This window comes from Toxoplasma gondii, chromosome V, assembly GCF_000006565.2.
Source record: "Toxoplasma gondii ME49 chromosome V, whole genome shotgun sequence".
NCBI lineage: Eukaryota > Apicomplexa > Conoidasida > Eucoccidiorida > Sarcocystidae > Toxoplasma > Toxoplasma gondii.
In genome coordinates, this window is record NC_031472.1 from 1,917,258 (window position 1) to 1,942,307 (window position 25,050).

General features: G+C 54.7%; 5 protein-coding genes across 5 annotated transcripts; 2 read left to right on the forward strand and 3 right to left on the reverse strand.

Moving 5' to 3' along the window:
* Nucleotides 1-559: 559 nt before the first annotated feature.
* Nucleotides 560-6,655, reverse strand: TGME49_286210 (protein phosphatase 4, catalytic subunit). Its single transcript, XM_002369217.2, has 9 exons — nt 6,199-6,655; nt 5,450-5,665; nt 4,538-4,699; nt 3,777-3,852; nt 3,183-3,250; nt 2,191-2,247; nt 1,712-1,776; nt 1,340-1,418; nt 560-867 (listed from the first exon to the last, which is right to left on the reverse strand). Exons 1-9 carry the CDS (start codon nt 6,439-6,441, stop codon nt 817-819), a joined length of 1,017 nt encoding a protein of 338 aa, XP_002369258.1. The 5' UTR covers nt 6,442-6,655; the 3' UTR covers nt 560-816.
* Nucleotides 6,656-7,905: 1,250 nt separating this feature from the next.
* On the reverse strand, nt 7,906-8,529 carry TGME49_286200 (hypothetical protein). The gene has a single exon (XM_002369216.1). The coding sequence runs from the start codon at nt 8,414-8,416 to the stop codon at nt 8,087-8,089; it is 330 nt and encodes a 109-aa protein (XP_002369257.1). The 5' UTR covers nt 8,417-8,529; the 3' UTR covers nt 7,906-8,086.
* Nucleotides 8,530-8,987: 458 nt separating this feature from the next.
* On the forward strand, nt 8,988-14,793 carry TGME49_286190 (hypothetical protein). The gene has a single exon (XM_002369215.2). The coding sequence runs from the start codon at nt 9,860-9,862 to the stop codon at nt 14,129-14,131; it is 4,272 nt and encodes a 1,423-aa protein (XP_002369256.1). The 5' UTR covers nt 8,988-9,859; the 3' UTR covers nt 14,132-14,793.
* A 1,822-nt stretch (nt 14,794-16,615) lies between these two features.
* On the reverse strand, nt 16,616-25,031 carry TGME49_286180 (tRNA ligases class I (M) protein). Its single transcript, XM_002369214.2, has 5 exons — nt 21,041-25,031; nt 20,238-20,768; nt 19,083-19,758; nt 17,594-18,394; nt 16,616-17,078 (listed from the first exon to the last, which is right to left on the reverse strand). The coding sequence occupies exons 1-5, from the start codon at nt 23,929-23,931 to the stop codon at nt 16,692-16,694; spliced, it is 5,286 nt and encodes a 1,761-aa protein (XP_002369255.1). The 5' UTR covers nt 23,932-25,031; the 3' UTR covers nt 16,616-16,691.
* Nucleotides 24,111-25,031, forward strand: TGME49_286170 (hypothetical protein; the record flags this gene model as incomplete). The annotated part of the gene is made up of 1 exon (XM_002369213.2): nt 24,111-25,031. The coding sequence occupies one exon, from the start codon at nt 24,111-24,113 to the stop codon at nt 24,936-24,938; it is 828 nt and encodes a 275-aa protein (XP_002369254.1). The 3' UTR covers nt 24,939-25,031.
* Nucleotides 25,032-25,050: the final 19 nt, after the last annotated feature.

The following is a 25,050-nucleotide window of genomic DNA, read 5'->3' on the forward strand; positions in this document are numbered from 1 at the left end:
CTCTTCACTCTCTTCGGCCTCGTTACAGTCGCTGTGTGCTGGAATCTACATGTACCCGACTGGACTGGCGCCCTACGGGGAGAACGGCGCAGAAGCGTCGCGAAACGACTCTAATCCTGAACTCTGAGAGCGCGAACAGCAGGCGCGCGAGGGGAGCCACAGAAGACGCCGTCTGTCCGGCGTGAAGCGACAGATGGACAGAGCTCTGAGAGAAGCAAGGCGAGCACATGGCGGAGACTGTGGAGTTCGCCCCCTGGCCTGAGGCCTGGCGGAGCAGCGACGTCGCAGGGTGTTTTTGGATAACTGGATAGCGCGACACCTGCACTGCTTTCGAACGGCTGTTTCCACCACAGATCGAACGACTTTTTGCAGGCGCGTTGTTTCCTCGCGCTCTCTCGAGACTGCAGAGAACTCAACACCTGCCTCCCGAGGATCCGAGAAGACGACCGACTGGGACTCGCGCAGACACAGGAAAAAAGGCGAAGAGCAAGCCAAGTTCAGTGGCAACCACAGAGAGAGGGCGGTGCCACCGGCGCAGCGTAGTGAGAGAGAGTCGAGCAGGGGGCGACAGAGGAGAGAGAGAAGAAAACCGGAAAGAGAGACGCGGCAGAAACGAAAGACAGGCGAACGAGGAACACTGCATTCGCAACGTGAAGTCGACACAGAAAGGAAGCGGAGAGAAACGCAAGTCGCAGAAAAAACTAGGCTTGAGAACGACGCGAGAAGACCCGGCCAGACTGATAGACTTTGGAATCTATATAGAGACGCAGAGACGCGGAATTCGAAGAGAACGTTGAACTCCAAACGTCGCCTGCTTCACAAAAAGTAGTCTGGAGGCGGCTTCTTCGACGGGATGCCTCGTCGCTCCTGAAGACAACGAACAGTCTCATGCACATCCACTTTCCTGTCAGTCTGGCAAACAACCCTGTCTGTTCACTTGCAGATCTATTCTTCGTTGTGCACTACACATAGATGTACAAAAGTAGAGACACAGAAATATGCAAATACGTATACACAAATACACAGATGTAGTTACATATTTACATGCACGTATATATATATATATATATGATTGCATGTACACGCATATAGATGCATGTGTCTGCATATCTTCAGGTGAACAGGTGTATCGGCGTATGAGGCTGTCATGAAACGTAGATGGATGTACGGATGGGGAGTCGAGGACGCACGGAACGAAGTATTGGAAATAAGGAGACAACTGTCGACAGAAAAAGCTTCCGAAAGGGGGATCCGAGAACGTTTGCGCGGTCAGGCGGTCCGGCTGACACGCCATCGGGGAGCGAAACGTTCAGAAGACAGGATTAGAAAAGTTACTCACTGGCGGAGCAGCTTCGAAGGTCTTGAATTGATAGTTCAGCTGCTCGTCCAGCTCCATAACTGTGGCTACGTTGCCGCATCTGAAAAAGCCATTTCCCCGCAAAAACCGCTTGAGAGTTTGTTATCTGAAGCGTGTGGCTTCCCACTCGTGATTTGCCCAGGAGCTGAGAGAACGGTTTTTCCTCGAGTCGGCCTATCCATTCAAGTTAAAAAGCGAAAAGAAGCCTTCCTCTTTCGGCAAAGCGTGGATCGAACGACGGCGCCCTGCCCATGAATGTGCGGTGCTCGCTTGGCCCGTTCCATCAGTTGCAGATCTCCAGCTTGCCGTGATTTTCTCGGACAGTTTGCATGCGAATCCACTCTCTTTTCTCACCGGTAGCAGTAGTTCGGGGCGGACCAAACCGTCACGAGCTTCTTGCCGAACCACCATTTGTAACCCTGCAGCCGATCGAGCGAAGAGAAGCGGGAGACAAAAATGCGGGAGACGCAGAGGACGAAGGACACCAGGAGACAGACAAGCGACCGCGCGAGAAGAAAGCCAAGCAGAAACGGGCACAAGGGCACACGGAAAGAAGGAAAGAAGGAAACGGAGAGGTGGACAACGCGGCAGGGAACAGGCGAAGAACCGCCTCGATACGAGGCAACACTGACGCTGCACAGCGGGCGCCAAGAAAACGCGCGAGCAGAGCTGGGCAGCGGACGCGAACGAAAGAAATGGATCATCACGAGAAGATGACTCCCGCGGAGGAAAGACAAGGAGGAAACGATCGAATGGAAGTTCTAGAGAAAGACGAGAAGGACCGAGAAAGTCTTTGCAATTCTATAGCGGCTCTGGGGAAGAAGGCGACCTACGTCCATAACGAGCTGATGGGCTCTGGCGATGATCTCGATGTTGTTGGTATGGCAGAACTGCGAAAAAAAAACACAAACACCCTTCTTTCTGTCGCTTCTACGCTTCTCAGCCTCGCGCCTCCGTCCAGACTCTACTGTCCAGATTCTACTGTCCACATTCTACTGTCCAGACTCTGCTGCGCGCGCCCCGCGCCCGTTTCGCGTTCTCCCTCGAATCCCTCAGCCTCGGTGTTCTGCAGAGAGAGGCGAAACGAGTCCGCAAAAGCTTCCCTAGGAAAGAGGCCGCGCCGGCGCGACAAAGCATCTCCAGTCACTGCACCGGAGAACGCAGTTCGAGCAGCTACACTGGTGAAACTTAGGCTTCGACGTCTGCTCGGACTTCCCCTTCCCCTTCAAAGTCATGGCATCTGCTGCACCCGTTCGACAAACAAGAAACGCGAGCAGCAGCAGCGAGAAAGCACAAGACCAAGACACCACCGCGACGAACGATAAGCCAATTCTGAAATAAATAAACACAGACGTAAACCTACAAACCTATACATATAAATATGTATATATATATATATATAAATATGTATATACATATATATATATATAAATATGTATATATATATATATGTGTGTGTAGATGTGTGTGGACACATATGTATGGACTGTGAAATGGGCGCATAAAGTTGGCGAGATATCGGGAAGAGGAAGAGACAGATGGACAGAAAATCAGATAAGAAAGACGACTAGAGGTGGAGAAGCATGCAGCTCTCGGCAGCAAAGTGAGGCTGACGAAAACAGGACAAATTCGGATCTCCTGCAAAGGCTGTCTGCAAAGCGCATCGTGTTTTTCGGTGGAAACAGAAAAACGACGAATCATGACCGCGCGTCCCCTCTCTCTATTTTCCTCTCTGCGTGGTTGCACTCGTTTCTCCTCTCTTAACGTCTTTCTATTTTTCCATGCTTTTCCGTATTCTTGCGTTTTCGCCTCGAGGAAAACTCACAGCCTTGACGATGTCGGCTCCGAAGAGGTACCCTGCACCTCGTGGGCTGTATCCCCAGCCTTGCATATCTGCACAGGAAACACAACGCAGAAACGCATACTTTCTCCCCTTTCCTCCAGTCCAACTTCTGCAACGTCTCCAGCGCGAACGGGAGAAAGCCGCGGGGACGCCACACATGAAAACCGATGGAAAGAAAGCGAGAGAAGACCATGCCGACTGCGTACGCTGAAGAGGACGAGGGTAGACTGGCAAGGTGAGAGCGAGTAGAAACTGAGAACCGGAGGAGAAGCACAGACAGCACGGAGCAAGGAAAAGACAGCAAAAAGGCAACTGAACAGAGAACAAAGACGAAACACAACAGGAGGAAACACTGAAGGGAGGTGAACTCGAACCAGCCGCTCGCGCTTTGCCCGAACGTCCTATTCAACCACCACGAGCAGACGACGAAGAGCACCTTGAGAGAAGCCAGCGAGAGAGATGGAAAAAAACAGCGTAGCGAGGCAAAAATGGACGAGGTCAGAAAGAAAATGCAGCAACCGAACTAGAGAACAGAGGGACCTTCAAAAAAGAAGAAACGCTGAAAAGAACGTTTACCTTCTGGGTCACTCCAGAGCAAATCACACATAGGGCCTTCGTGCGGGACTTCTTGTTTCCGGTCAATGGACCTTATCTGAAGAACAGGAGAAAGCAAAAGACGGCTTCTCCTTTGTTTCACTTTCGTTTCCTCTTCGCCGCGGGTGTTCTACGCGACTGCCGACTTCATCCTCTTTCTGCGGCGAGTCAAACAAACCTGAAGATATCTTTTCCCCCCGCTTTGAGCCTCCTAAACGCGCCGAAGCGAGCTAAAAAGCAAAAGCTCTTTCCAGGGACCCACACAGTCTCGGAGAAAGGCAGGAACGTCAGAAAACACAAAAGAGGGAGATACACGGAGACGCGCGCCGACGCGTGCGTCTCCGCACCTGTAAAATCCAGACTAAAAAAGTTCGCTTCCTTCTATGTATGTCAATGCCAGTTTATTCACAGAGAAAGACATAGGTGCATGCAAACACAGGCATATATCCACACAGAAGTATCGATATGTATGCATATCCAGAGATACGTCGACACACCTCTGTGTACGTCAAGCACATGTATCCCATATATATATATATATATATATATGTATATGTATACACGTATATATATATATATATATGTATACACGTATACATATATATATATATATACGTATATACATATATACATATATATATATATACATATCAATATATGAAATGCACAGAACTGTCAGTCTCTGCATGCACATGCAAGCACGTGGACATGTTTCAGCAAGTTCTGTCGGGGTCTTTGCGTACCTCGTCCACGCTGGAGATGGCCGGAGAGAGGCCGCCGTGGAGAGCAAACAGGCGATCGTCGATGATCGCAGCGAGAGCGAGATAATCGAAGACCTCTGTGCAGTACCGCCAAACGGTGCTGCTCCCATACTTCCTCAAACACTCATCGTAAAATCCGTAAACCTGAAACGAAATGTAATACAGACGTTTGCAATTTCACAAGTATACATATGAATATATAATATACATATACATATATACTATGAATGAACAATGCGTCGACGGACGTATATATGTACAAACATGTACATTTAAATGGGGCAGTCTACAACATTGTGTGCGTATCCATCACCACGCATATATATATATATATATATATATCTGGACAACAGCTACGAAGACCTGTTTGTGTGGATAGCGTCGGAAAATGAGGTTCTCCCTGGAGAGCGTGAGGAAAGTAAAGAAGGCGAGAGAGTCGGAGGGAGAGAGCCGGAGAGTGGAGAGACAGACCCAGGCGGAAGAAGGGAGGAAACGAGTCAAGGAGACAGGGCAGAAACACGAGAAGACGAGACAAGAAGCGACAGCCAGAAGTCGACGAAAAAGTCGGACGGGGTCTGCTTCGTCGTGGAGAGAGGAAAGGAGAGAGAAGAAGCGAAGGGAAGGAGAACCGGCAGACACGGACTCGCTCAAAAGGAAGAAAGAAAGGAAAAGAAAAAAGCCGTAGGCGTTTTTGCACAGTTCAAACCGAGGTAAGAGGGCAGGCAGGTTCGCACGAAGGGACTGCTGCCAGACGGACCCAGAGGCGACGAAATACAGAGACGCGAGCGATGGATGGACAGGAAAGCAGTGAGAATCGTTTCTCAACGCAGTGGCCATGACAACGACTCCTCGATTGTGCAGAAGACGCGAAAAGCGACGCAGCCTTCTGCGCACCTGAGTGATCTGTCTCGACTCGTGGTTGCCGCGAATGAGGGTGATGCGGTCGGGGTACCGAACTTTCAGGGCGAGCAGAAAAAGAAACGTTTCGACGGAGAAGTACCCGCGGTCGACGAAGTCTCCGAGGAACAAGTAACTCGTCTCCGGAAGGAAATTCCCCACACGAAAGAGCTCGAGCAGGTCGTAGAACTGTCCGTGGATGTCGCCGCAGATCTGAAGAGTGGAGGAGACGCCTCTCAGAAAATCGAGTTCCTCAGTCCAATCGCAGAAAAGAAGCTTCACGAGAAAGTGACAGTGGAAAGAGGAAACGCGACGTCGTCAGGGCCTCTTTCGCCGAGACACACGACGCAAAAAAACGAAAAAGCAGACCACCAAAGTCCTGCTGCCCGGCATCAACCCCAGACAAAATATCCATGAGTACATACACCCCAAGCCGTCCCAGATCGCATGCACGCAGAATCTCTCCAGAAAATAAATAAAGAGATGAGAGAGGCGTACACTCTGCTGCAAATACAGATACACCTTTGCAGATATGTGATATGTGTAGACAGTGTATGTACATCAGTGCATGCATCTCGATGTGCAGACCGACAGACTGACGGACCGGTATGGATGCCTACGCATCGCGGAGATGCAGATTTGTGGGCAGTGGTCGAAGTGAAGTCATGAGGGAGTTGCAACTGTTCAGGTGGAGAAGATGCATTGGCATCTTGCTCTCTTGGTCGCTCTGCGAAAGAGCTGCTCACCGTGACTGGGACGTCGACGCGTTGAACGTTGCTTTCCTCGACAAGGATTTCCTTGGCCTTCGCGCAGAGGGCCTTCACCTCGCGTTCAGGAATGCACTCGCAGCGACGCAGTTGCTCGATTTGTCTGTCGAGGAGACTCATGCTCGAAGCCGCCTTCGTCGCGTTCTCGCCAGGCCCTTCGCAGGAGCCCAGAGCCGCCCCGCCAGCGCCCTCCCCAGCTACGGGACCTTCGATCCCCGCCATGAGAGGAGAGAGCAGCAGAACGCGTAGACGGAAAGAGTGAGGAGGAGGCGACGAACAGAGAGAAGAAGACGCCTGACGGAGAGAAGACGACGACGTCGAATGCGACGGCGTCGAATGCGACGGATAGAGAGACGGCGTGAGGTGCAAAGACGAGGAGAGAAAAGGACGCGTGGAGTTGCGAGGAAGCAGGTAAGATGACGAGAGAGAGAGCGAGCGACGAGGTGAACGCTCGGCAGCCGGGGAGAGAGTCGAATCCGCAGGGGGAAGGAGACAAACGGAAACGGAAAGGATACACTCTGACTACCACGGGCATCTAAGCGGCGGAAGCGAGGAGGGAGAGAGAAGCCTCTCTTTGCCCCTGAAGAATGCCAGTCTTCAGTTCCTGTCGGACTTGTCTGTCTGCTCGAGACCAGACACTCGCTTCCTCTCGGAGATCGCCCTAGACATGCGCGTAACCAAGACGAAAGACACGATGTCCATCCTCCTCTCTCCCGTCCTCTCTCCTTCACAGTTTCGCCTCCCTCTGTGCCGCCATGTGGTTCTTCCGCTGTCGCGTTTCGCCTTCGTCTTCTCTTGAAGCGAACGTTCAGGCTTCAAGTGCTGCAGCAACCGTTTCCCGAAAACGTCTTGGGTCAGAAGAGACGGATCTGCGGCTCTGTGAGGCCCCCCTCTCGATCTGGACTGCATGCAAAGAGCGAACGTGCGAGAGGACGACGCGAGAGAGACTTCTGCGTTTCAACAGCAGCAAAATCATCACTCGCTTCTCGCGCGGCCGCGGCTTTCTCGCGTCGCCTCCCCTCGTCGCCCGCTCGACGTCTGGTATCTTTCAGGCTCTGTGCATTGTCTCCGTGAGCCTCGCGGGTGCATGCGCCTCTCCGGCTGTTCTCGCCTGACTGAAAAATTCAATTTCTTCTCTGTGCCGCTTGGAGCCTTCCCCGCGGGGGAGAGGAGCCGTTCAGAGAGAGACGCACGTTGACGGAAGAGGAAAACGAGACAAAATGGCCTGGGACAGGCCCAAAAACGGGGAGAAGTAGCAACGCAGACGGAGGTGAGCCGAGGAGAAAACGAGTCCTGACGAGGAGAGTGGGAAACGGCGCGCAGAAGGGAGACGAAGAGAGCGTCGTTTTCAGAGCTAACGAAGAAAAGGTACACGAACAAAGGAGAGGACAAGGGAGAGGACCGAGAAAGAACGGAACGACAGACAAGAGGGATGAATAAAAGATCTCTTGTTTGCAGATTTAACGAAGGACGAGAGGTCGACTGGGCTTACACGGAGGGGGAGAGAAGACACCAGAAAAACCGAGACCGCGACGAGAAGAATTTTCTCCACTCTCGCCAAAAAGCGTCCTCTTGTCACCGTAAAAGCGTGGCGTCAGATCTGCCAAAAGGCTTTTTTACAGGCTTCGTCGCGCCTTCTCCTCTTGAAGCCCTACACCAAGAACAGGCATGCATGCAGATACGCGTCTCTCGACCCTCACCTCCACCTGCGTACCGATTTGTGCTTTACAGGTCCACAGCAGATTCCAGACGGCCCTGCGGGTGCGTTTGTACTCGAAAAAATGCATTGATGCACAGCTGTGTGCTGCATGTGCGTCCTGCGGTCCGACCCAAACAGAAAAGGTCGAGGACCGACTGCAGCGTCCGCCTACGGGCGAAGGTCGTCTTTGTATCGGACAAGAAAGCCTTTCTGTGACGAAGTTTGGCCCGCGAAGGAGGCGAAAAGGCCTTCTCCCTTGTGCTTCGTGCTTCCCTTGGGAGTCGCGCGCAAGCCCGAGTTGCGCGGAGGCGGAACTTCCGCAGCTGTCGGGTGTACATACAGCTCGAACTGTGCCCGGTCAGCAGATCGCCAGGGAATCCAAGAGAAGACGGAGAGACCCTCCTGGCTCACGACTGCGCGGCAGAGAGCAAGAAAGGAGACAGGGGAAGGAGGAAGCCGAGCGACGAGTTCGGAGAGGAGCAGGGAAAGTTCGCGCATGCAGCGCAGGCCCCGCAGCAGAGAAGCGATGGACAGCGCGGGAACAGCGGATTCACAGCGTTAAATCTCCCGAGTTGTCGCCTGAAGAGAAAGAGAAGACAGAGAAAAAGTGACGGGCTGCGGACGCGGAGGGCAAGGACCTCGAGCCCCGTGCGAAAAGTGGCGAGCGCAAAACCGGGGAGAAAGGACGACGGCGCTTGAGTGGGCGGAGCGCGCGGCGAGGAAAGGTGATGAAATCAGAGGCTGTTGTCGCGGCGAGAAACGTGGAGTCGTTCGGGAGATCGCGCCGAAAAAAGAGCAAGCTGACAGAGTCGCGCGAAGAAATACGGAAAAACCGAGTTCGACGCCAACAAGCGAAAAACGGGGTGTACCTACACAACGCGCCTTGGGGGGGTGGTCGCTCCGGGCTGCGCGGTGTATGTACACCTCACGTGGCATGCGAAAAGAATTCAAGACACCGCCACCGACCCCAAGCAGGTTTTTCGGCAGTTTCGCCGGGGGCCCAGGGCGCTCGGGTGCCTCGAACTTTCTTTCTCCGGTGTATTTTTCTCTCCTTTTCTGCCAGCCAGCTCCTGAGGGTCCTCGTCTGAGTGTTCAGACACCTCAGGGACGGCCTTGCGCCTCGACGCATCGTCTCTCTTCTGGTCTTCTGCAAAGGGGAGAACCAAGTTTTTCGCGGGCCCTCCAGGTGCCCTCTCTGCCGGACGATGTGACCACTTGCGAGGAGAGAAAAAGTATATTTCAAGCGTTAAAATGAACCTGCTCTGCACGCAGCTGCCAACTTGCATAGCTCGGTGCCTATCAGAAGGAAGGGGCGGCGACGCTCTCGCTTTCTCCGGCTTCTCTCTACCTGCCAGCTCTCTGGCGACGCAGCAGTGTGTGCGTCGTGTCTTCTCGAAATCCTCTTATAAAGACGGGTCTCCTAGAGAAAAGAAAGTCTCGAAAATAAGAGGATTTCTTCCTCAGAAGAGAAACAAGTTCTTTTCCCTCCACGCCTCCGCCTCAGCAGGAATCTGGACGCAGTTCCCTTCTTCTCCATAACGGCCTGGTTCGGTGCGCCACGAAGCTGCTCCTCATTCTGCTCCCCGTCCGTCTCACGCAGCGCCCTCTTCTCTTCAACATTCCGTGTATCCTCCATCTCTCTGCTTTTTCTCGTCGCCACCCGCGTACTCTCCTACTTCCGAGTGTGTAGGAGCCTGACCGCCCCCGTCCACGCGTCGATCGATTCCGCCTCTTCATCGCTGTCGACTTCTCTCTCCTCTGGACAGCCCTCCTTCGACAGCCTGTCTCTCAGCTCTTTGCAGCCCCTATTCTCATCTAACGGTCATCCTTTCTGTCTCTCCTCTCTGTCTCTCCTTCCCTCCTTCCTTCCCTTTTCTCTGTTGCCATTCTCACCCTCCTTTCCGCTGGCTTCAACTGGCCTTTCTGTCTCTCTGTTTCGCGATGCCTCTCCTGCCTCAGCGTAACGGACCCCACCTGGGGGCGCTTGCCACAGAGTCTGGGTCCTTGGGGTCTCAGCCTGCGGAGAAGAAAGGGCATGCTTCGGCAGACACGCGGACAAGTTTCAGCAGGCCTCAGGCCGCCTCTCTCGCCGACTTACCTCCAGCAGGCAGAAGAGTTGGAAGCCGGGAGCATTTCTCTCTCTCCTTGTCTCACAGTGGCGGGGAAGCTCCGATCCGTCGCAGCGCGAAAGCCAACAGGCCTCCAACGCCTCCCGTCCAGTCTGCTCTCGCGCGCGAGGCTCGACCGCTCCTGCCGAGCGAGGACAAAAAGGGACGAGATGTCTCCCCGTCTCCGTCTTCCTCTTCTCTCGCCTCTTCTTCCTCTCCTTCGCTCCTCGTGGCTGCCGCTGTCTTCTCTCATCCGGTGCATGCAGCGTTTGCCTCCCAGCTCCGTGCGCCGTCGCCTCGCCAGGCCTCCACGCGGCTCTCGTCTTCTCTCGGACAGGTCTCGCCGGCCGCCTCTCTCTCTGTCTCGGTCTCTGGAGGCGACGCGTATGCGCAGGACATGAGTGCCTGTCGAAGGAGCTCTGTTCGCTCCGAAACGTTCAGAGTGTCTGCGCGGGAGGCCCCGCCTCCGCCGCCCCACACGCAGGGCCCCACGCGGCGGGCAAGTGTCTCCTCGCCCTCCCGCCGAAGAAGCGGGACGCCTTCGTATCTGAACCCCACTGTCGCTTCGCGGCAGCGATCTCTGCAGCGCAGCGAGGAGCGAAGGGGAGAGCGTTTTTCTCGGAACCGGTCTCCGTCGTTGACTCGCGAGGGGCCCTCTCGTTCTTCTCAGATTCCGCTCTCCTCGCGGCCTACCTTTCCCCCATCCTCTCTCACTTCTTCTCTTCGTCTCCACAGCGTGTCTGCGACTCCAGGCGCGCTGCCGCCTCTGCCGCCTGCGCGCTTTCGAGGATGTCGAGCGCTCGAAGAGACCGAGCAGAGGCGGGTGACGGGCGCGCTGCAGCTGCAAACTGTCTCGTGCATGCGTTCGTCGTCTTCAGACAGGGAATTGACACTGGGGACCGACCGCGGCGAAGTTTCACGTAGCCTCGGGGGCCCTGCGGTGCGACTCGCGCCCCGAAGAGCACTCGGCGAGAGAGAGGAGACAGCGGAGTGCGAAGAGAGGAACGCGGAGGGCAGAGGCGAATCGAGGAGCAGGTCGGAGCAAAGGGCAGAGGGCGAAAACACTAAAGACGGGAGGAGGCGAGCGATACGAGAAGCGGGAGAAGAGGGGGAAGCGAGAAGCACGAGAAGAAGTGCAGAGCTCGGAGGCGGTAGAGAAGGACGAGCGAACGCAGAAACGGGAGAGAGAAGGCAGGTGCAGCCTAGCGTCACTCGAGACTCACATACAGCGAAGCCGAGGATGTCGTCTTCTTCAGCCCCCTCGCGAGGCGAAGACGAACGCTGTCACTTCGAGACGCCCTGGGCGCTGGGGCCTTCGTCCACGCCGCGCCGCCGCTCTTCAGCTTCTTCCTCCTTTTCATTGTACACTTCATGTTCTTCTCTTCGCGCGACAGAGAGAGAATCCGGAGAGGGGGAAAGCCGATCGAACCGTGGTCTGCGGTCCTCTGCTTCCCCCCAAAGCGTTCCGAGAGACTCCGAATCCAGGCGGCAGAGTCAGTGCCTCAACACACACACACAGTGTGTCTCGGCTCCAGTCTCGCGAGAAGAGAAACAGTTCCTTTCTGCGGCTGCTCGCGTCTCGGCCTCCAGCCGCCCACGCGCAGACCCGCCCGAGGCGAGGGCGGGGCCTTTGCTGGAGGATCCGTGTGCTCGTTCCTTCTCCTCTTTCGGCGGAACTCGTTCGCCTTCTGACTTGCAGAGACGGAGTTGTGCGGAGTTTCTACTGGAGGCGAGCGCGACGGACGCAACTGCGAACTCGAAAAAGAAGGAAGAAGCAGCCGAAGAAGATCTTTCCTCGAGTTCTTGGTTGGAGCGCGACCCTCTGTTTCGGGCACTGTCGGAGCGGGCCGCGTCGACGGTCCGCGAGTTGCCTGTCGACCAACTTCTTGCGGACGAGGCCGCGAGCTTTGGAGCCCAAAACCCCACAGTGTCGCCTCGCGGTGGGAGGTCGGAGACAGGTGTGGCCGCGACCGGAGGAGACAGTCCCCTGTTTCTATCGCAGCAGCTCTCAGATGGGGAGGCTCCAATGCTCACAAGGACCCAGAGACCTGACGAAGAAAAGCGCGCGAGGGAAGCAGATGAGCTCGAGAAAGAGGTCAACCGTCACGAAGAAGAGACCGGCGCGCGAGGGAGTGTGGGGGGACAGAGACTGCCCCAGCGTGGAGACAACGGAGGCAGCGCCTGGAGCGAGAGCAACCAGACTTCCCTCTGCCCTGACGTTTCCCGCAGATGTTTCTTCTCTCTCTTTTCTCGCCAGGTCGACTCCGCAGAAAGCGCAGAAAGCGAGAGACGCGGTAACGTTTCATGTGGCGACGCGCATGTTGAAGCAGATGCTGAGGAGTCGGACGAGACCGAAGCGAAAACGAGGAGAGCGGGGGGTGAAGAAGAGAGAGACCAGGAGGACGAGAGGGGAGAGAGAAAAACGCAGGTACTCAGTCGATACCCGGTATCTTCCTCGCAAGCGAGACGGGAGCCAAGTCGCCTCCACTCTTCGGCTGTCTCCAGGGCCTCTGTGCCGTCTTCGTCTTCTTCTCGCGTATCAAAGGAGAACGCAGAAAGCAGCCTGTCTCATGCTTGGCCTTCCTCGCTTCCACCTCCGCCCAAGCGAGGACTCAAGCCCGAGGGCCTTTCCTCTTCCACGGACCGTCGCGCGTCTCCTTCTCTGATTCCGAAGGCGCGGCCTCTCGGTCTCGCTCGTCCTGCAACTGCGCGAGAGCGAGCAGGTCAGGCCAGGGTCGCGTCCACGCTCTCGTCTTCCTCTTCTCTTTCTTCTGCCTCTGCGTCTCTTTGTTCCTCTTCTTCCGGCTTGCTGAGAGTCGCGGGAGGTGTACAGGGACGGAGAGATCACGCTGCAGATGGGGCAGGCGGGGAGAAGGGAGACCCTTTGTTTGCGTCGGTCGTAGCGGGCGAGGCTGAGGAGGAAGCGTCTCTCGCAGGCAGACATGCAGAGACCCCTCAGAGAGAAGGAGAGAGGGAGGGAAGCGAAGACATGGCGGAGGGAGGCATCAGCGAGTCTCCTGCTTCCGCAAGTGCTGCGTCGAAGAGAGGAGGTGGACTTTGTGACTTGTCTTCGTGGCTTGTCTCGTCGTTCTCCTTTTCTTCGCGTCGTCCTCCTCAGTCGCAAACGGGAGCGAGGCTTGCGTCTGGAACGAAGACGGTGTCTGCCTCTCTCGCCGCAGACTCGGTCGCAGACGAGAGAAACCAAGGAGCTGGCGAGAGAGGCCGAGCCGTCGGTCCTCGACTCTGGAGGGAAATCCTTCGCAGGGCGCTCACGCTCCTTCTTCTCCTCGGTCGGGTGCTCACCTCCTCGTACGACTCTCTCGCGGCTCATGGAGGCGTCCGCGGCGTTATCGCTTCTCTCGAAGAAGCAAAGGAAGAGAAAGAAGAAGTGAGAGAAGACGGGAGAGAAAACGATGGCAGCCGAAGGGGAAGCCGAGCGAGAGGAGACAGCACACAACAGAGCACGATCACTCGTAGCCAAGGAAGCGTGGAGAGGCCGTTCACGGAGACAGCGAGGGGACGCGAAAGTCGAGGGGATGGAAGAAAAGAGTTGGCTGGAAAGGGCAACCGACTGCTTGTGCAAACTGGACAGAGAGAAGCCGCGCGACCTCGATCAGCAGATGCTCAAGGTGTGTCTGTGGACAGCCGAGTGAGCGACAGTTCGGGTGCGTCGCCGATGGGGAGACTCTCAGAGGCGGCTGCTCGACTATCCATGGAGAAAGGACGTTTCGCATGTCATCTTGTCTCTCGTATGGTTTGCGAAGCCGAGAGCCAGGTTTTCTCTGGGGGTGTTCTCTCTCTCCTTTTTGGGAGACGCCGAGAGGGAGAAGGTGAGAGGGAATCCGCAGCGAAAGGCGGAGCACGCGCCGAGCATGCAGCGGGGACGGCGGAAGTCAGGAAAGACTCGTGGATTCCAACGCGAGAAAAGGACCCGGGGAGTCTGGAGGAGAAAGCGAAAAGTGACGGACAAGCTGCGGCAACTGAAAGGTCTTTTTCCCTCACTTCTCCACTGTTCTTCATCGCTCTCCTCTCCTTTCTCGGATTATTCTTCTTCTTAACTCTTGAGTCTCACGAAGACGACCTCGTAGACATCGACTTTATGTAAAGAAAACCGAATCAAAGGAGGAGAACGAGACTGGAGGGATGCTCTGGGCGAGGAGAAGTGGGAAAATGGTGAAGGCGAAGAGCAGGCTGTCTTCTTTATCTCTCGAGCTCCTGCTGTGACGTCTGAGCGGGTGTCTCCCCGAGAGTCGCCCCGCGCGGGAGTCTCTGCTGTGTGCCTGTGGAGAGGCCTGCCTTCAGTCGTGTACGCGCGTAAACCGTCTTTCGAAGTATTCCCAGTTTCACCTGTCTGGAGACGCTCCTGGGGAGAAAGGTCAAAGTCCTTCCTTTTCCTCTGCGCCTCCGCAGTGAAGCAGAGAGAGAGAACAAGGAAGAGCACCAGCAGGGTGGAGAGGTCGAGAAGGGAAGCGAACTTTAGGACCTCGAGAAACCAAGAAAGAACATGAGAGTTTGCGCGCTCTCGATCTACCGATTTGTCTTTTTCTTGTCTCTTTGAGAGGGAAGATGAATCTCCATCTTCAGCCTCTGAGAAGCCGTCACAAAACTAGACACGAGGCTTGTGCAAGGACCCCGGGCAAACGTCCGTGGCTTCTTCTTTCAGAGAAGAAAGACGAAAAGAACAGCCTCACCACAGAGTCCTTCACAGACTCTCCTGCGTAGAAACGCACTCCAGCCTGTGCGCTGCACATGCGTCGGCGAGTATCCACATGTACACAGGTATACGCATGCATAAAAAGTTTCGGCTATCCAGAGATACATTTAGATTTTTATGCAGCTAGAGACATCTACGCGTACGCAACGGAGCACACATGTAAGCATATATATATATATATATATATATATATATATATATATATGTGAAAGCATAGTCATGCATGTATCTGCAAGTGAGCATCTACACATGCATCTCACCATCAATGGAGATAGTCGTACACATGTATGAAGGCAGTCATTTATAAGCGCGTATGAATATACAGTCATACACACGTATACATCTGTATGTATATATATATATATATATATATATATATATGTCTGAGTGCATGCATGCGCCTAGATTCCCCGCGGAGGCTCTGCGATGACAACGGAAGAAAGTGAAGAACGACGATCTTCGAAAACAAAGGACTTTCTGCGTTCTTCTCTACCTCTGTCATGCTGTGGACTTCCAGCTTCTCGGTCCACGACTTCGGTAGTTGTCACAGTTGCCCCGTTGTCTGCCATTTCGGCTTACACTCGAAACGAAGCGGAAGGCGCTTGATAAAGTCAAACCACTCCCCAACGCCCTTCCCGACGTATGCTGCAGATTCTCAAGCCAACCTCCCAGCGAGTGGAAGATGCCCCGGACTCTCTGCTCTGAGCTTTGTCTCAAAAACTCCAAAACGCAAATGCACGTACAGATATAAATATATACAAATATACACATATATGTATATTTGTATATATATATATATATATATATTTTAATTAGATGCACATATGTAAGTACCTCTGCACAGAAGCATAAACATTTGTATATGCATACACATGGAGACGTATATGTGTGTTAACGTAGGCTCATGTCAAGTCGCCACGCGCGCGCGTTGTGATCTGAACTCTGCTAATCTCTGAGTTCCTCGTGACTTCCGCACCTCAGCTTTCGCCTCTCTTTTCAGATGCACTCTCTAGGAGGCCAATGAGCCTTTGGGGCGCTAGAGGCTCTGCAGCCTCCTTTTTAGAGAACCTCATCTGGTTCTCTCGGCTACCTGGAGGATCCCGGGTGTCTGTGAATCTCTCACTGAGTTTATCGCATTTTCTTCCGGTCAAAGAAGAGTGACGCATGTGTGGAGCAAGACAAGCGCGTAAAGACGCAAACAGCGCCGAGAGTGCAGGCGAATGAGTGAGGCGGAGGCGACAGCGGTAACAGCAAGTGCGTGCCTTTTGACAGAGCGGAAAAGTCGCGTTTCTTGAGTTTCAGAGTATCTCTTTGAAAAGTGGAAGGTGTCAGCGACATTGCAGCTTATTCGTCTTCATACTTCTCTGTAGTTTCCTGCATCTTGATTCTTTTTTATGACTCCTCTCCAGTCCTGGACGTTGCGAAAGACTGGCCGTGGCTCAGGGATCGCACGAGATCCTGTCAGTTTGTCTCATCCGAGGTCCCAACCTCAGAATTGCTCCTCGGACTTGTCGCCTCGGACCGCGAGGCGATCGTGTGTGGAGGACGCCAGCGTCTTCCCGCAGAAGGAGCGCGAGGCCACAGACAGACACCAGAATGAAAAAAAAATTAGATCCCTTCAGAAACGTTCAAAAACGCGCTCTGTCTAGACACCCAAGTGCGCATGCGTCAATGCCACCCTCGCGTCTCTCTCTCTCTGCACCTCTCGGCCTCTGCAATGCCAACCAAATCGCTGCAAGCTCTTCAAAATCCTAACCAAGAACTGAGGAATCTTACACATGTCACGCATACACAATGACACACATATGCATCCATATATGTTTATATATATATATATATACATATTCAGATAGAGATAGACATATGTGGAGAGCTGCGTGTCTTCGGCGTTTAAGCCGAGAGAGATCTTCACTTTCACGGAGTCTCTTTTCTCTGTTTGTCCATCGTCTGATTAGCTGAGTGGAGGCAGCATCTGTTGCGGTGTCTCGACAGCCCATCCACCCGGCATCATGTCGGCGCCTTCCTGCTCGTTTTCTGCACTTTCTGTCTCCTCTTTGCTGCATGTTTTTCCTGACTTTTGCGCGAGAGTGCGGAGGCCAACGGGCACCCGCAGTTGGGCAAAAATTTTTTCGGCGAGGCCTGGCGAGACAGGCGCCAGCAGTCGCGCGAAGCGGCGAAGGAACTCGCAAAGAAAAAACAAAGCTGTTTCCAGAGACGCGCGTCTGGCCTCCTCATTCGCAGCAGAAAGAGAAAGGGAGAGGTCAGAAGAAGACGAGAGAGAAGACGAGAAAGCCGAAGATGGGCGGAGCGACGATGAGGAAAGCAGCCGCCAAGGAGCCTGCAGAGTGGAGGGAAGTAGAAGAAATGCAGAGCAAACAGAAGTGACGGAGGCCGAAGGAGAGGCGCGAACAAAGACGCAAGACATCTCTCTGGCCACGCAGAAAGTCCGCATGCACCGAATGCTGGAAGAAACAGACGCTCGTCATCTCGCGCATTTCTTTCTAGTCCTGTGGATATATACGTTTATATATATATATATATATATATATATATAGAGAGAGAGAGAGAGAGAGAGAGGTATGTACGTATATAGGGAGAGACGATGAATAAGCAAGAGGAATTAGACGGCTGGAATCGAGAACTGGAGACGATTCCGAGAGAGAGAAAGAGAGAAGCGAGAGAGAGCTATATGCATGTAGTTTTTGTCTATGTTCGCAAGTTCGTGGCATCCCATCTGTTCTCCTTTCTTTGGTGTGCCACCCTCGACCGAGTTCGCAAGAGACAGTTCCTGTCAACATTTCCAGAGTCCGTTTCTGTCGGCATGCGTTCAACTGTTCGTTCCCTGAGACTTACCAGGCGATCGATGAATGCGTTCGCCTCGCTCGCGAGCCGCAGCAGATGTCGGGTGTACAGGTGGAACTGCAGAGTGTGCATGCATGCGTCTGCGTCTTGCTCAAAGTCGATTATCTTTTTCAGGAAAACTCGACAGTCTTCCTTCATCCGCTCAGAGGCTCCCGCCGTTGTTGAGGTGTCTGCATCGAGACTGCTCTGCAAGCCTTCGCATTCGCGTTCCTGCGCATGGCCCTTCGACTCGTTCCACATGCGTTGCTCCTGGGCGTCAGGCTCCCTGCCTCTTCCGTCGTCTCTCTTGTCTCTGACCGCGTTGTCTCCGAGCCACTGTTTCTCCCTCGCGGCGGCTTCGCTTTCTTCTCTCGCAGCCTCAGTCTCCTCTCCTCTCCCGTCTCTCTCGCTGTTCTCGTCGCGTCCCAACGACGCAACGTCTCGCGCGCTTGTCTCCGCCGTCGCGCGTCGCCTGTCGCTCTCTTCCACAGGTCGCGTTTCGGCTCGACTCGCGCCGAACGCCCGGTCGACCCACCGCGGCCGTCGAGGGAGCCGACCTCTCGCTCCGCTGCGTTTCCACAGCAGACTCAGGACCCTCGAAAGCAAGTTCCCTACTGACCTCTGTAACGTCACGTAGACTTCAGGGATGGACAAGCTGTTCTCGCCTGCACTCGCAGATGGAGAACGAGAGGACGAGGCGTGTGGGCGAGGAGTTGTTTCGCTTCGCTTGGTCTTCTCGAAGCCAGCAGCGGTCGAGACGAAAAAAGCCATGTCCTTCTCGGGAGACTTTGCATGCAGCAGAAAGAAGCGAAGCTGAGACACACACCAGCCCCCGTGGGCAACGCAGCAGAAACGCGTTCAAGCGCTCTCGTGACTTATCGCGAGTCCACGCCGCGCTCTTTACCGACTCGACATGAAACCCACTCACCAGACCGTCCAAACACATTCACATATGTAGATTTATGCCTATAAATATATAAAAATAAATAAATATATATAAATATATATATATATATAGGGCCTGGCTAAGAGCGTTGACGAAGGGTGGTAGAGAATAAGGGGTCACATGCGTTCTTCGGAAAGCGACTTGCACACCATACATATTCACAGACACACATATACAACCATATATATATATATATATATATATATATATATATATGTGTGTAAAGAGAGAGGTTTATATAAATAAATATAAATATATGGAAATATATATATATATATATATATATAAATATTTATACGAACATGAGCACACGTATATACAGATCGGTATGTGTCCTGGCGTTAGGATGTTGATTCGGAGAGGAGGGACGAGGTCCGAACGCACAGACGATGAAAGCGCCAGCACCGTCTCAGTGAGGGAGTATGTGAAAGGGCATTGCCGCGTTAAAGAAAGGAGAGTTTTCAGAAGCGAATCAACACTTCGGCGAGCCTCTGGCATTTGCATTTTTGCGTCGTCGTTGCATGCATTGCTTTGTCTTTTATATAAGACGCATACCACGTCCGGGCTGTACAGGTCGACCAAGCGCCGCAAGGCCTCGCTGAGGGAGTTGTCGCCAGACCAAGAAGCCTTCGACTCTACATCATCTTTGTCAAATCGCGCTCTTCCCCTTTGTTCACTCGCCTCGCCTCTCTCGCCTGTCTTCTCTGCCTTCTCGTCTCCTCTCCGGCATCCCCCTGTCTCTGCTGCAGCTTCTCTGGACGCTTTTCCACAGTCTCCTCGAGTCTCCCCTCCAACGTCTCCTTCGGTGTCTTCTCTGCATGTCCCTCTGGAGTCTCCGTTTGTGTCTCTCCGCGGTGTCTCTGCGTCTCTTGTCTCTCGTTCTCCTCGCGTTCGAGACCCGTCCGCATTCGTCGCGTCCTCGTCTGGTAAGGAGGTTTTCTCCTGCGTCTTTTTCTCGCTTCTGTCTCCGTCGCGAGAAGCCGAAGGCTGTTCCTCTTCCTCGTCTCTTCTCTTTCTTTCCTGGACCGGCGTCTCCCGAGTCGCCGCGTCGGAGGAAGAAAGGCTCACCGCGGCAGCGCTCTTTGACAGCTTCCGGTTGCGGGTGTCTGTCCACCAGCCGTGGACCAGGAGGCGCCGCGGGAGAGGCAGGCCCACACCGAGCAACAGCGCAGGGAGCAAAACTCCGTGGAAGCGGAGAATGTCTTTCCCCAACACCTGCAGAGAGGGTGGCCTGGAGTCCGCAAGAAACGAAGGGGAAATTGAGAAGCAAGGCGAGTGGAGGACGTGAGGCATGGAAACAGCAGGGAGGAGGAAGACAGGAAAAGCAAGATAGAACGGCGCACAGACAGAAGCGTGGAGAGAGAAGCAGAAGAAGCAGAAGGAGAAACAGAACGAAACATAGGAGAGAAAGAAAGAAACATACAAGGACATCTAGAGAGATAAAAAGACAGAATAAAGACAGTAATACATACATACACACATACATAGATATTATATACGTATATATATATATATATATGAAGAGATAGAGAGAGAAATGGGGACGAGAGACTACATGGAGTCGGAAGTAAAAAGTGCAGGGCATGCTTCAAAGACCCAAGTTGGGAGAGACACATCCGTTTCCACTGCGTTGGTTCACCGTTTACGTTTGTGACAGGTCGACAAAGAAAGCTGGGATGGTGCCTTTGAACAGCGACCGAATCTGCTCACCAGAGAGCGCGAAAGCGACGCGAATTTACGTCGGGGAAACCTGCGGCTGTGAGATATCCGACGACGGCATCAAACCACACATACACCGCATTTCGCTCAGACCGGCAAGAAGAAGAGCGAGACGAAGACGGGAAGGCGAAGGGAGAAGGGAGTGAGAGAAAATCATCGAAGTCGACGGGAGGCACCCGCAGACCCCAAACTCCCACCGTGTTTCCACTCTGGCGCCTCCGCTCCGTCCGACGAAGGATCTCCTCCCTCGACACTGAAGAATCGACAGCGGAGTCGGATCGAAGAGAGCATGGCGAGAGATGCGACTGTGGAGAAGAAACTGGTGAAGAAGAATACGGCCAAGACGCAGGCGACGACGAAGACGACGAAGCAGCCAACGAGTGAAGGAGAGGCGAAACTGTATACGTCGAACTGGGTCGAGAGATGGCGAGGTCGCGGAGGCCGCCATGTTCTACGAAGGCTTTCACTTCTTCCAGGCGGCTCGCGGGGGCGATCGAGAAGAGGCGAGGCGACGCGTAGAGCCTAGAAGGAACGTGACAGGAAGAAGAAAGGGTGACTTTGGAAAGGTGAAGCCAGCAGAGGTCACAGAGGAGGATCCACGGGCGCATAAACAGAAAAACAGATTTCTTCTCGAAGACACAACGCGGCTGAGAGACGTCTCTGTCTGCTCTTCGAAGCGGAGGAGACATCTGCGGGTGAAACGACTCAGAGCCTCCAGGGGAACCACTGCCTGCGGGAACGCGATGCCGCGGTTGCTGGGAGAGTCCGTGTCTGGACCGCCCGGCTTCCCTTACTGTAGGAGAGCGTCTTTGAAATGCGTCAGACGGAAAAAGTAAAACTCGGCGCCTCCTCCTTCCCCTGCTGGATCTTCGCTTTCTTCCTTTTCCTCCTGCTTCTCTCCTCGGTGTTCCTCTCCGTCTTCGCTTCCTTGACTCTCTCGCCTTCTTCGCCGGTCAAGACAAGCTGCCTGAGAAGCCTCTCCGCCGCGTCTCTCTCTCTCTGGCAGAGCAGCCGAAAGGGGAGAAGAAGACACAGAAAGAGAAGAAGGAGACAGAGAAAGAGAAGAAGACAGAGAAGAAGACGAGACGGAAGAAGAGGCCGGGCCAGGAAGAGACGCGGAGACGGGGGAACGAGTGCCCCGCGAAACGTGCATACCCCACGCTTGGTCTTCTTCTTCTTCTCCAACGAAGTTGAACGCCTCCTGTCTCCCTCGCGAAGCGGAGGCGGAGGACAAGGCCGAAGGCAAAGGGGAAGCAGCCGCTTTGTAGATCAGGCCTTTCTCTTCCAGCATTCTCCAGAGTGTCCATACAGCCCGTTCGTGCGCGCTTCGCGGTGTTGCTCGTTTCTTCGCATCGCCGCCATCTCTCCAGAGTCTGCGAATTTCGCCGCTTTTGTCTCTTTCCTCACCCAGTCGTTCTGTCTCCGGAGCCTCCTCTCTGCATCTCCCCACACTTCTCTCTGCGTCCTCGCGCCTCTCCACCTTCTCAACAGAATCAGAATCGGCAGAAGCGAAAGAAGAAGCTGAAGAAGAGGAAGGAGAGCGGGAAGTTGAAGAAGAGAAAGAAGAGAAAGAAAAGAAAGAAGACGGTTCATCGCGGGTGCTGGTCCGAAAGAAGGGCAATGACCCATCCGGGTGCTGAAGGATGTGGAGACGCCTGAGCATCGCGCAGTTGTAGGCGGCAATCGAGTTGACAAATGCTTCAACTGAGTCTTGAGAAAAAGCAGACGAAAAGCAAGGCGAAAACGGAGATACTGGCGACGCAGATGTCAGCACAGAAGGCGTACTCAGATCTGGAGACGCATGCGGCTTTGCGAGACTTTCATCTGTCTCTCCGCTGTCTGCATTCTTTTCTTCTTCCCCCTTTTTCTCTGTCTGTTTCCAGTAGGCTCTCCACGCGGCCTCAGCAGCGCGCACAACTTTCCCACCGTGTTCGTCTGCTCCTGTCAAAATCATGCATCCTCCTTCTCTCTCCCTTGCTCCTCCCTCTCGCTCTTCTTTCTCTCCTTCCTTCAGTCGTCTTGCGTCGGGGCTCTTTTCTCCTGCGCTCTCCGCTGTGCTCGCCTCGGTTGCTTCTGTCTCTCTGTGTGTCTCTCGCTGTGTCTCTGTCTCTCTGTCTGTCTCTGTCTCTGTCTCTGTGTGCTCGCCTCCGTCCCCCGCGTCCTCTCCTCGCGCCGGCTCTGCTGTTCGCAGAGGGGGGCCTGCTGGTTCCTCCGAACGCGAAAGCGGCGAGTCGTAGAAGCCTTGCCGAGAGCGAGCGTACCGCACAAGCGCGTCTGCCAACACACACGAATACGCATGTCCCAGATGCATGCGGGCATTGCTGTAGAAAAGCGGACAGGTCACAAGTCGGTAGTCGCCCCAGGCTGCGTCCCCGGTCTCCTTCACTTCGTTTTTGTCCTCTCCTCGCTCGTGACCTCGTTCTCGTTCTCTCTCTCTTCCTCTCCGTTGCGCTTCCTCTGGGTCGCTCCCTCGTCCTCCCGGAGCTTCCCTGTGGAGGGAGAGCGCCCAAGCTGCACTCGGAGAGCCGCCAGAGGCAGAGGAGCGCGAGCAAAGGACGGAGTGCCGCGGGTGAGACGACGAAGACGACGAAGACGACGAAGACGACGAGCGAAGAACGGAGAGGAGTGAGACAGGCAGAGCTGCAGACGACTTCGGCCTCGGCTGTGACAGAGGCTGTGACAGAGACTGTGACGGGAGAGGAGAGCAGTGGCCGGAGGAAAGCGAGTGAGAGGATGAGGGCGACTGGAAGACCAACGGCGTCTCGGAAGACGTCTGTCGACTGGCAGTCCGCAGAATACGGCGAAGCGAAGAAGGAAGAGGCGAGAGGGAAAGCGTCGACTCCGGCGAACACTGTCCTCGCGGGCAAGGGACGGTGAATGCACACAGGGCTGGCGAAGAGGAGAGAAAGGAATATCGGGAAGGACACCAGGAATGCGTCCTGTGGACAAAGAGAGCATTTCCAGTGGAGGACGCCCAACGCGGCGGTCTTTGTAGAGTGCTCTGGAGCGGCCGAAGGAGACAGCTGTCTCCGCAGGGAGACGCAGGCAGCTCTTGAGAAAACACCCACGAGCGCCGTTCCGGTATGTTTCGCGTCTTCCTCAGAGAGACGCGTTTCTTTCTTCTCTTTCCTTTTTTGTCTGCAATTTTCAACTTTGCACCACAGCCACCAAGAGCTGCACAAGGGGGCAGACCGGCTAGATGCCTCCAGGCCTCTTCCGGCAGCCACCGGTCCGTCTGCGCCAACTTCACACTGTCTGTTCCCTCTTCTTTTTTCGCTCTTCTTGCCAGACTTTGGCCAGTGCAGCGGCCGCCTCTCCTCTCCCTTCCTCTCCCCTTTGCTGTCCCTCCTGCAGCAGCTGTTCCGTTTCGTCGCTTCGGTGTAAAGCGAGCTTTCAGGCCGCTTGAGACCCAAGGAGAGCAACACAAGGCGCCGAGCGGCCCGGCGCCTCGTTGGGGCGTCGGCTGCCAGTTGGGCGCGGAGACCAGGCGAGGAGACACGCCCGCAGGCCGCGCCTCCAGAGAGAAGCGCGGAGCCTCTGCGGCGACGAACAAGGCGGGCAGCGCACCGAGGAAGGAGACGAAGACGCACAGGCGCAACCAGCTGCTTGTCTGCGTCTGCAGATGAGCTCTGAGCAGGAGCAGCTTGAGCAGAGAAGTCCAGAAGAATGCGAGAGGCAAATCCATTTTCCAGACTGACGCGCCAGCCGAGCTACGACAGGAGAGGCCTCATGGCGGCAACGAGTGGAGAAACGGGAGGCGAGAGAGAACGGCAAGACGTGGAGGATGCGGGACCGAGATCGATTCTCAAACCAAAGACGACAAGAAGCAGCGAGAGTGTCTCAGGCCGTTGAGAAGAAGAATAGATGGAGACAGTCCTGACGAAGAAGCACACACGAAGGGGAGAGGCGGAGGAAACAGGCGAAGGAGAGCTGCAGGAGAAAACAGGTCATCTGCGAGAGACGAGACGAGGCCACCCACAGGAGCGGAGGGCGAAACGAGAGGAGACCGAAAGTCAAGGCAGTCGACCCAAGGAGGAAAGACAGCAAGCCGAGCGACTCTGTCTTGGCATTGAGCCTCAGAGACAGGCTCTCCCGACGGGTCTCGCCAGTGTGAAGCTCACTTTCACCTCAAAAAACTGGCCTTTATCGATTCGCAGACGTCGCCGTTCATCCCCAGTGAAGTGGAAGCATTTGTGTCGCCTCCTTCGTCTCTCCTCCGACCCTTTCAAGGACGCCTCCAGGAAAAGTCTCTTTACACTTTCCTGCCGGTGTGAGACGCAGACTCAGTCCCTTTCGCTCGCGGCGCTCTGCAGCGCCTCGGCTCGGGTGTCCACACACCGCCTGGCATTCGGACGGGGATCGCGCGAGTCGAGACGCTTCGCGGCGTCTTCTGGAACAGACAGAAACACAGAAACCCGTTGCGGGGACGGAGTTTTTCCCCAGCATGCACTCGAAACGAGGAAGGCAAGTCGTGGTGGCCTCCGCGCCGCAGCTGGCACGGCAGCGAAACTGCGCCGCGGTTCCGGTGCCTGTACACCGGCTCCTCAGAACAGGAGACAGTTTCGGAGTGCGAACTTTTTTCCGACGGCCGAAAAGGCTTTTCTCATTCAGAGGCTTTTTCTCGCTGGCTGTGTGTGGAGGGAGGACCCACGCGGGCGGAACGGCAAAAACGCTCTCGCCGCGAGGGTGTGAGCGATCGGCGGTCTTTTTTTCGCGAACTTGTCTGTCCAGGTTTTCTTCGGTTGTCCTTCAAAGGTCCTGCCTCTTCGTCCGTGAAAGGCTTTCTTCTTCTTAGAGAGAGAGA

Bases quoted from the DNA above. Each gene is read 5' to 3' on its own strand.
- TGME49_286200 (XM_002369216.1), bottom strand. From the start codon at position 8,416: ATGCGCGAACTTTCCCTGCTCCTCTCCGAACTCGTCGCTCGGCTTCCT.
- TGME49_286190 (XM_002369215.2), top strand. From the start codon at position 9,860: ATGCCTCTCCTGCCTCAGCGTAACGGACCCCACCTGGGGGCGCTTGCC.
- TGME49_286180 (XM_002369214.2), bottom strand. From the start codon at position 23,931: ATGGATTTGCCTCTCGCATTCTTCTGGACTTCTCTGCTCAAGCTGCTC. The intron at 20,769-21,040 runs GTAAGGGAAGCC...CGTTCCTTCTAG, and splicing joins TTCAAAGACGCTCTCCTACA to GCTCTACGCGTCGCCTCGCC. The intron at 18,395-19,082 runs GTATGCGTCTTA...TGTGTGTCTCAG, and splicing joins ACCTGTACAGCCCGGACGTG to CTTCGCTTCTTTCTGCTGCA.
- TGME49_286210 (XM_002369217.2), bottom strand. From the start codon at position 6,441: ATGGCGGGGATCGAAGGTCCCGTAGCTGGGGAGGGCGCTGGCGGGGCG. The intron at 5,666-6,198 runs GTGAGCAGCTCT...TCCACTCTTCAG, and splicing joins GCGTCGACGTCCCAGTCACG to ATCTGCGGCGACATCCACGG. The intron at 4,700-5,449 runs GTGCGCAGAAGG...ATTTCGTTTCAG, and splicing joins AGTCGAGACAGATCACTCAG to GTTTACGGATTTTACGATGA.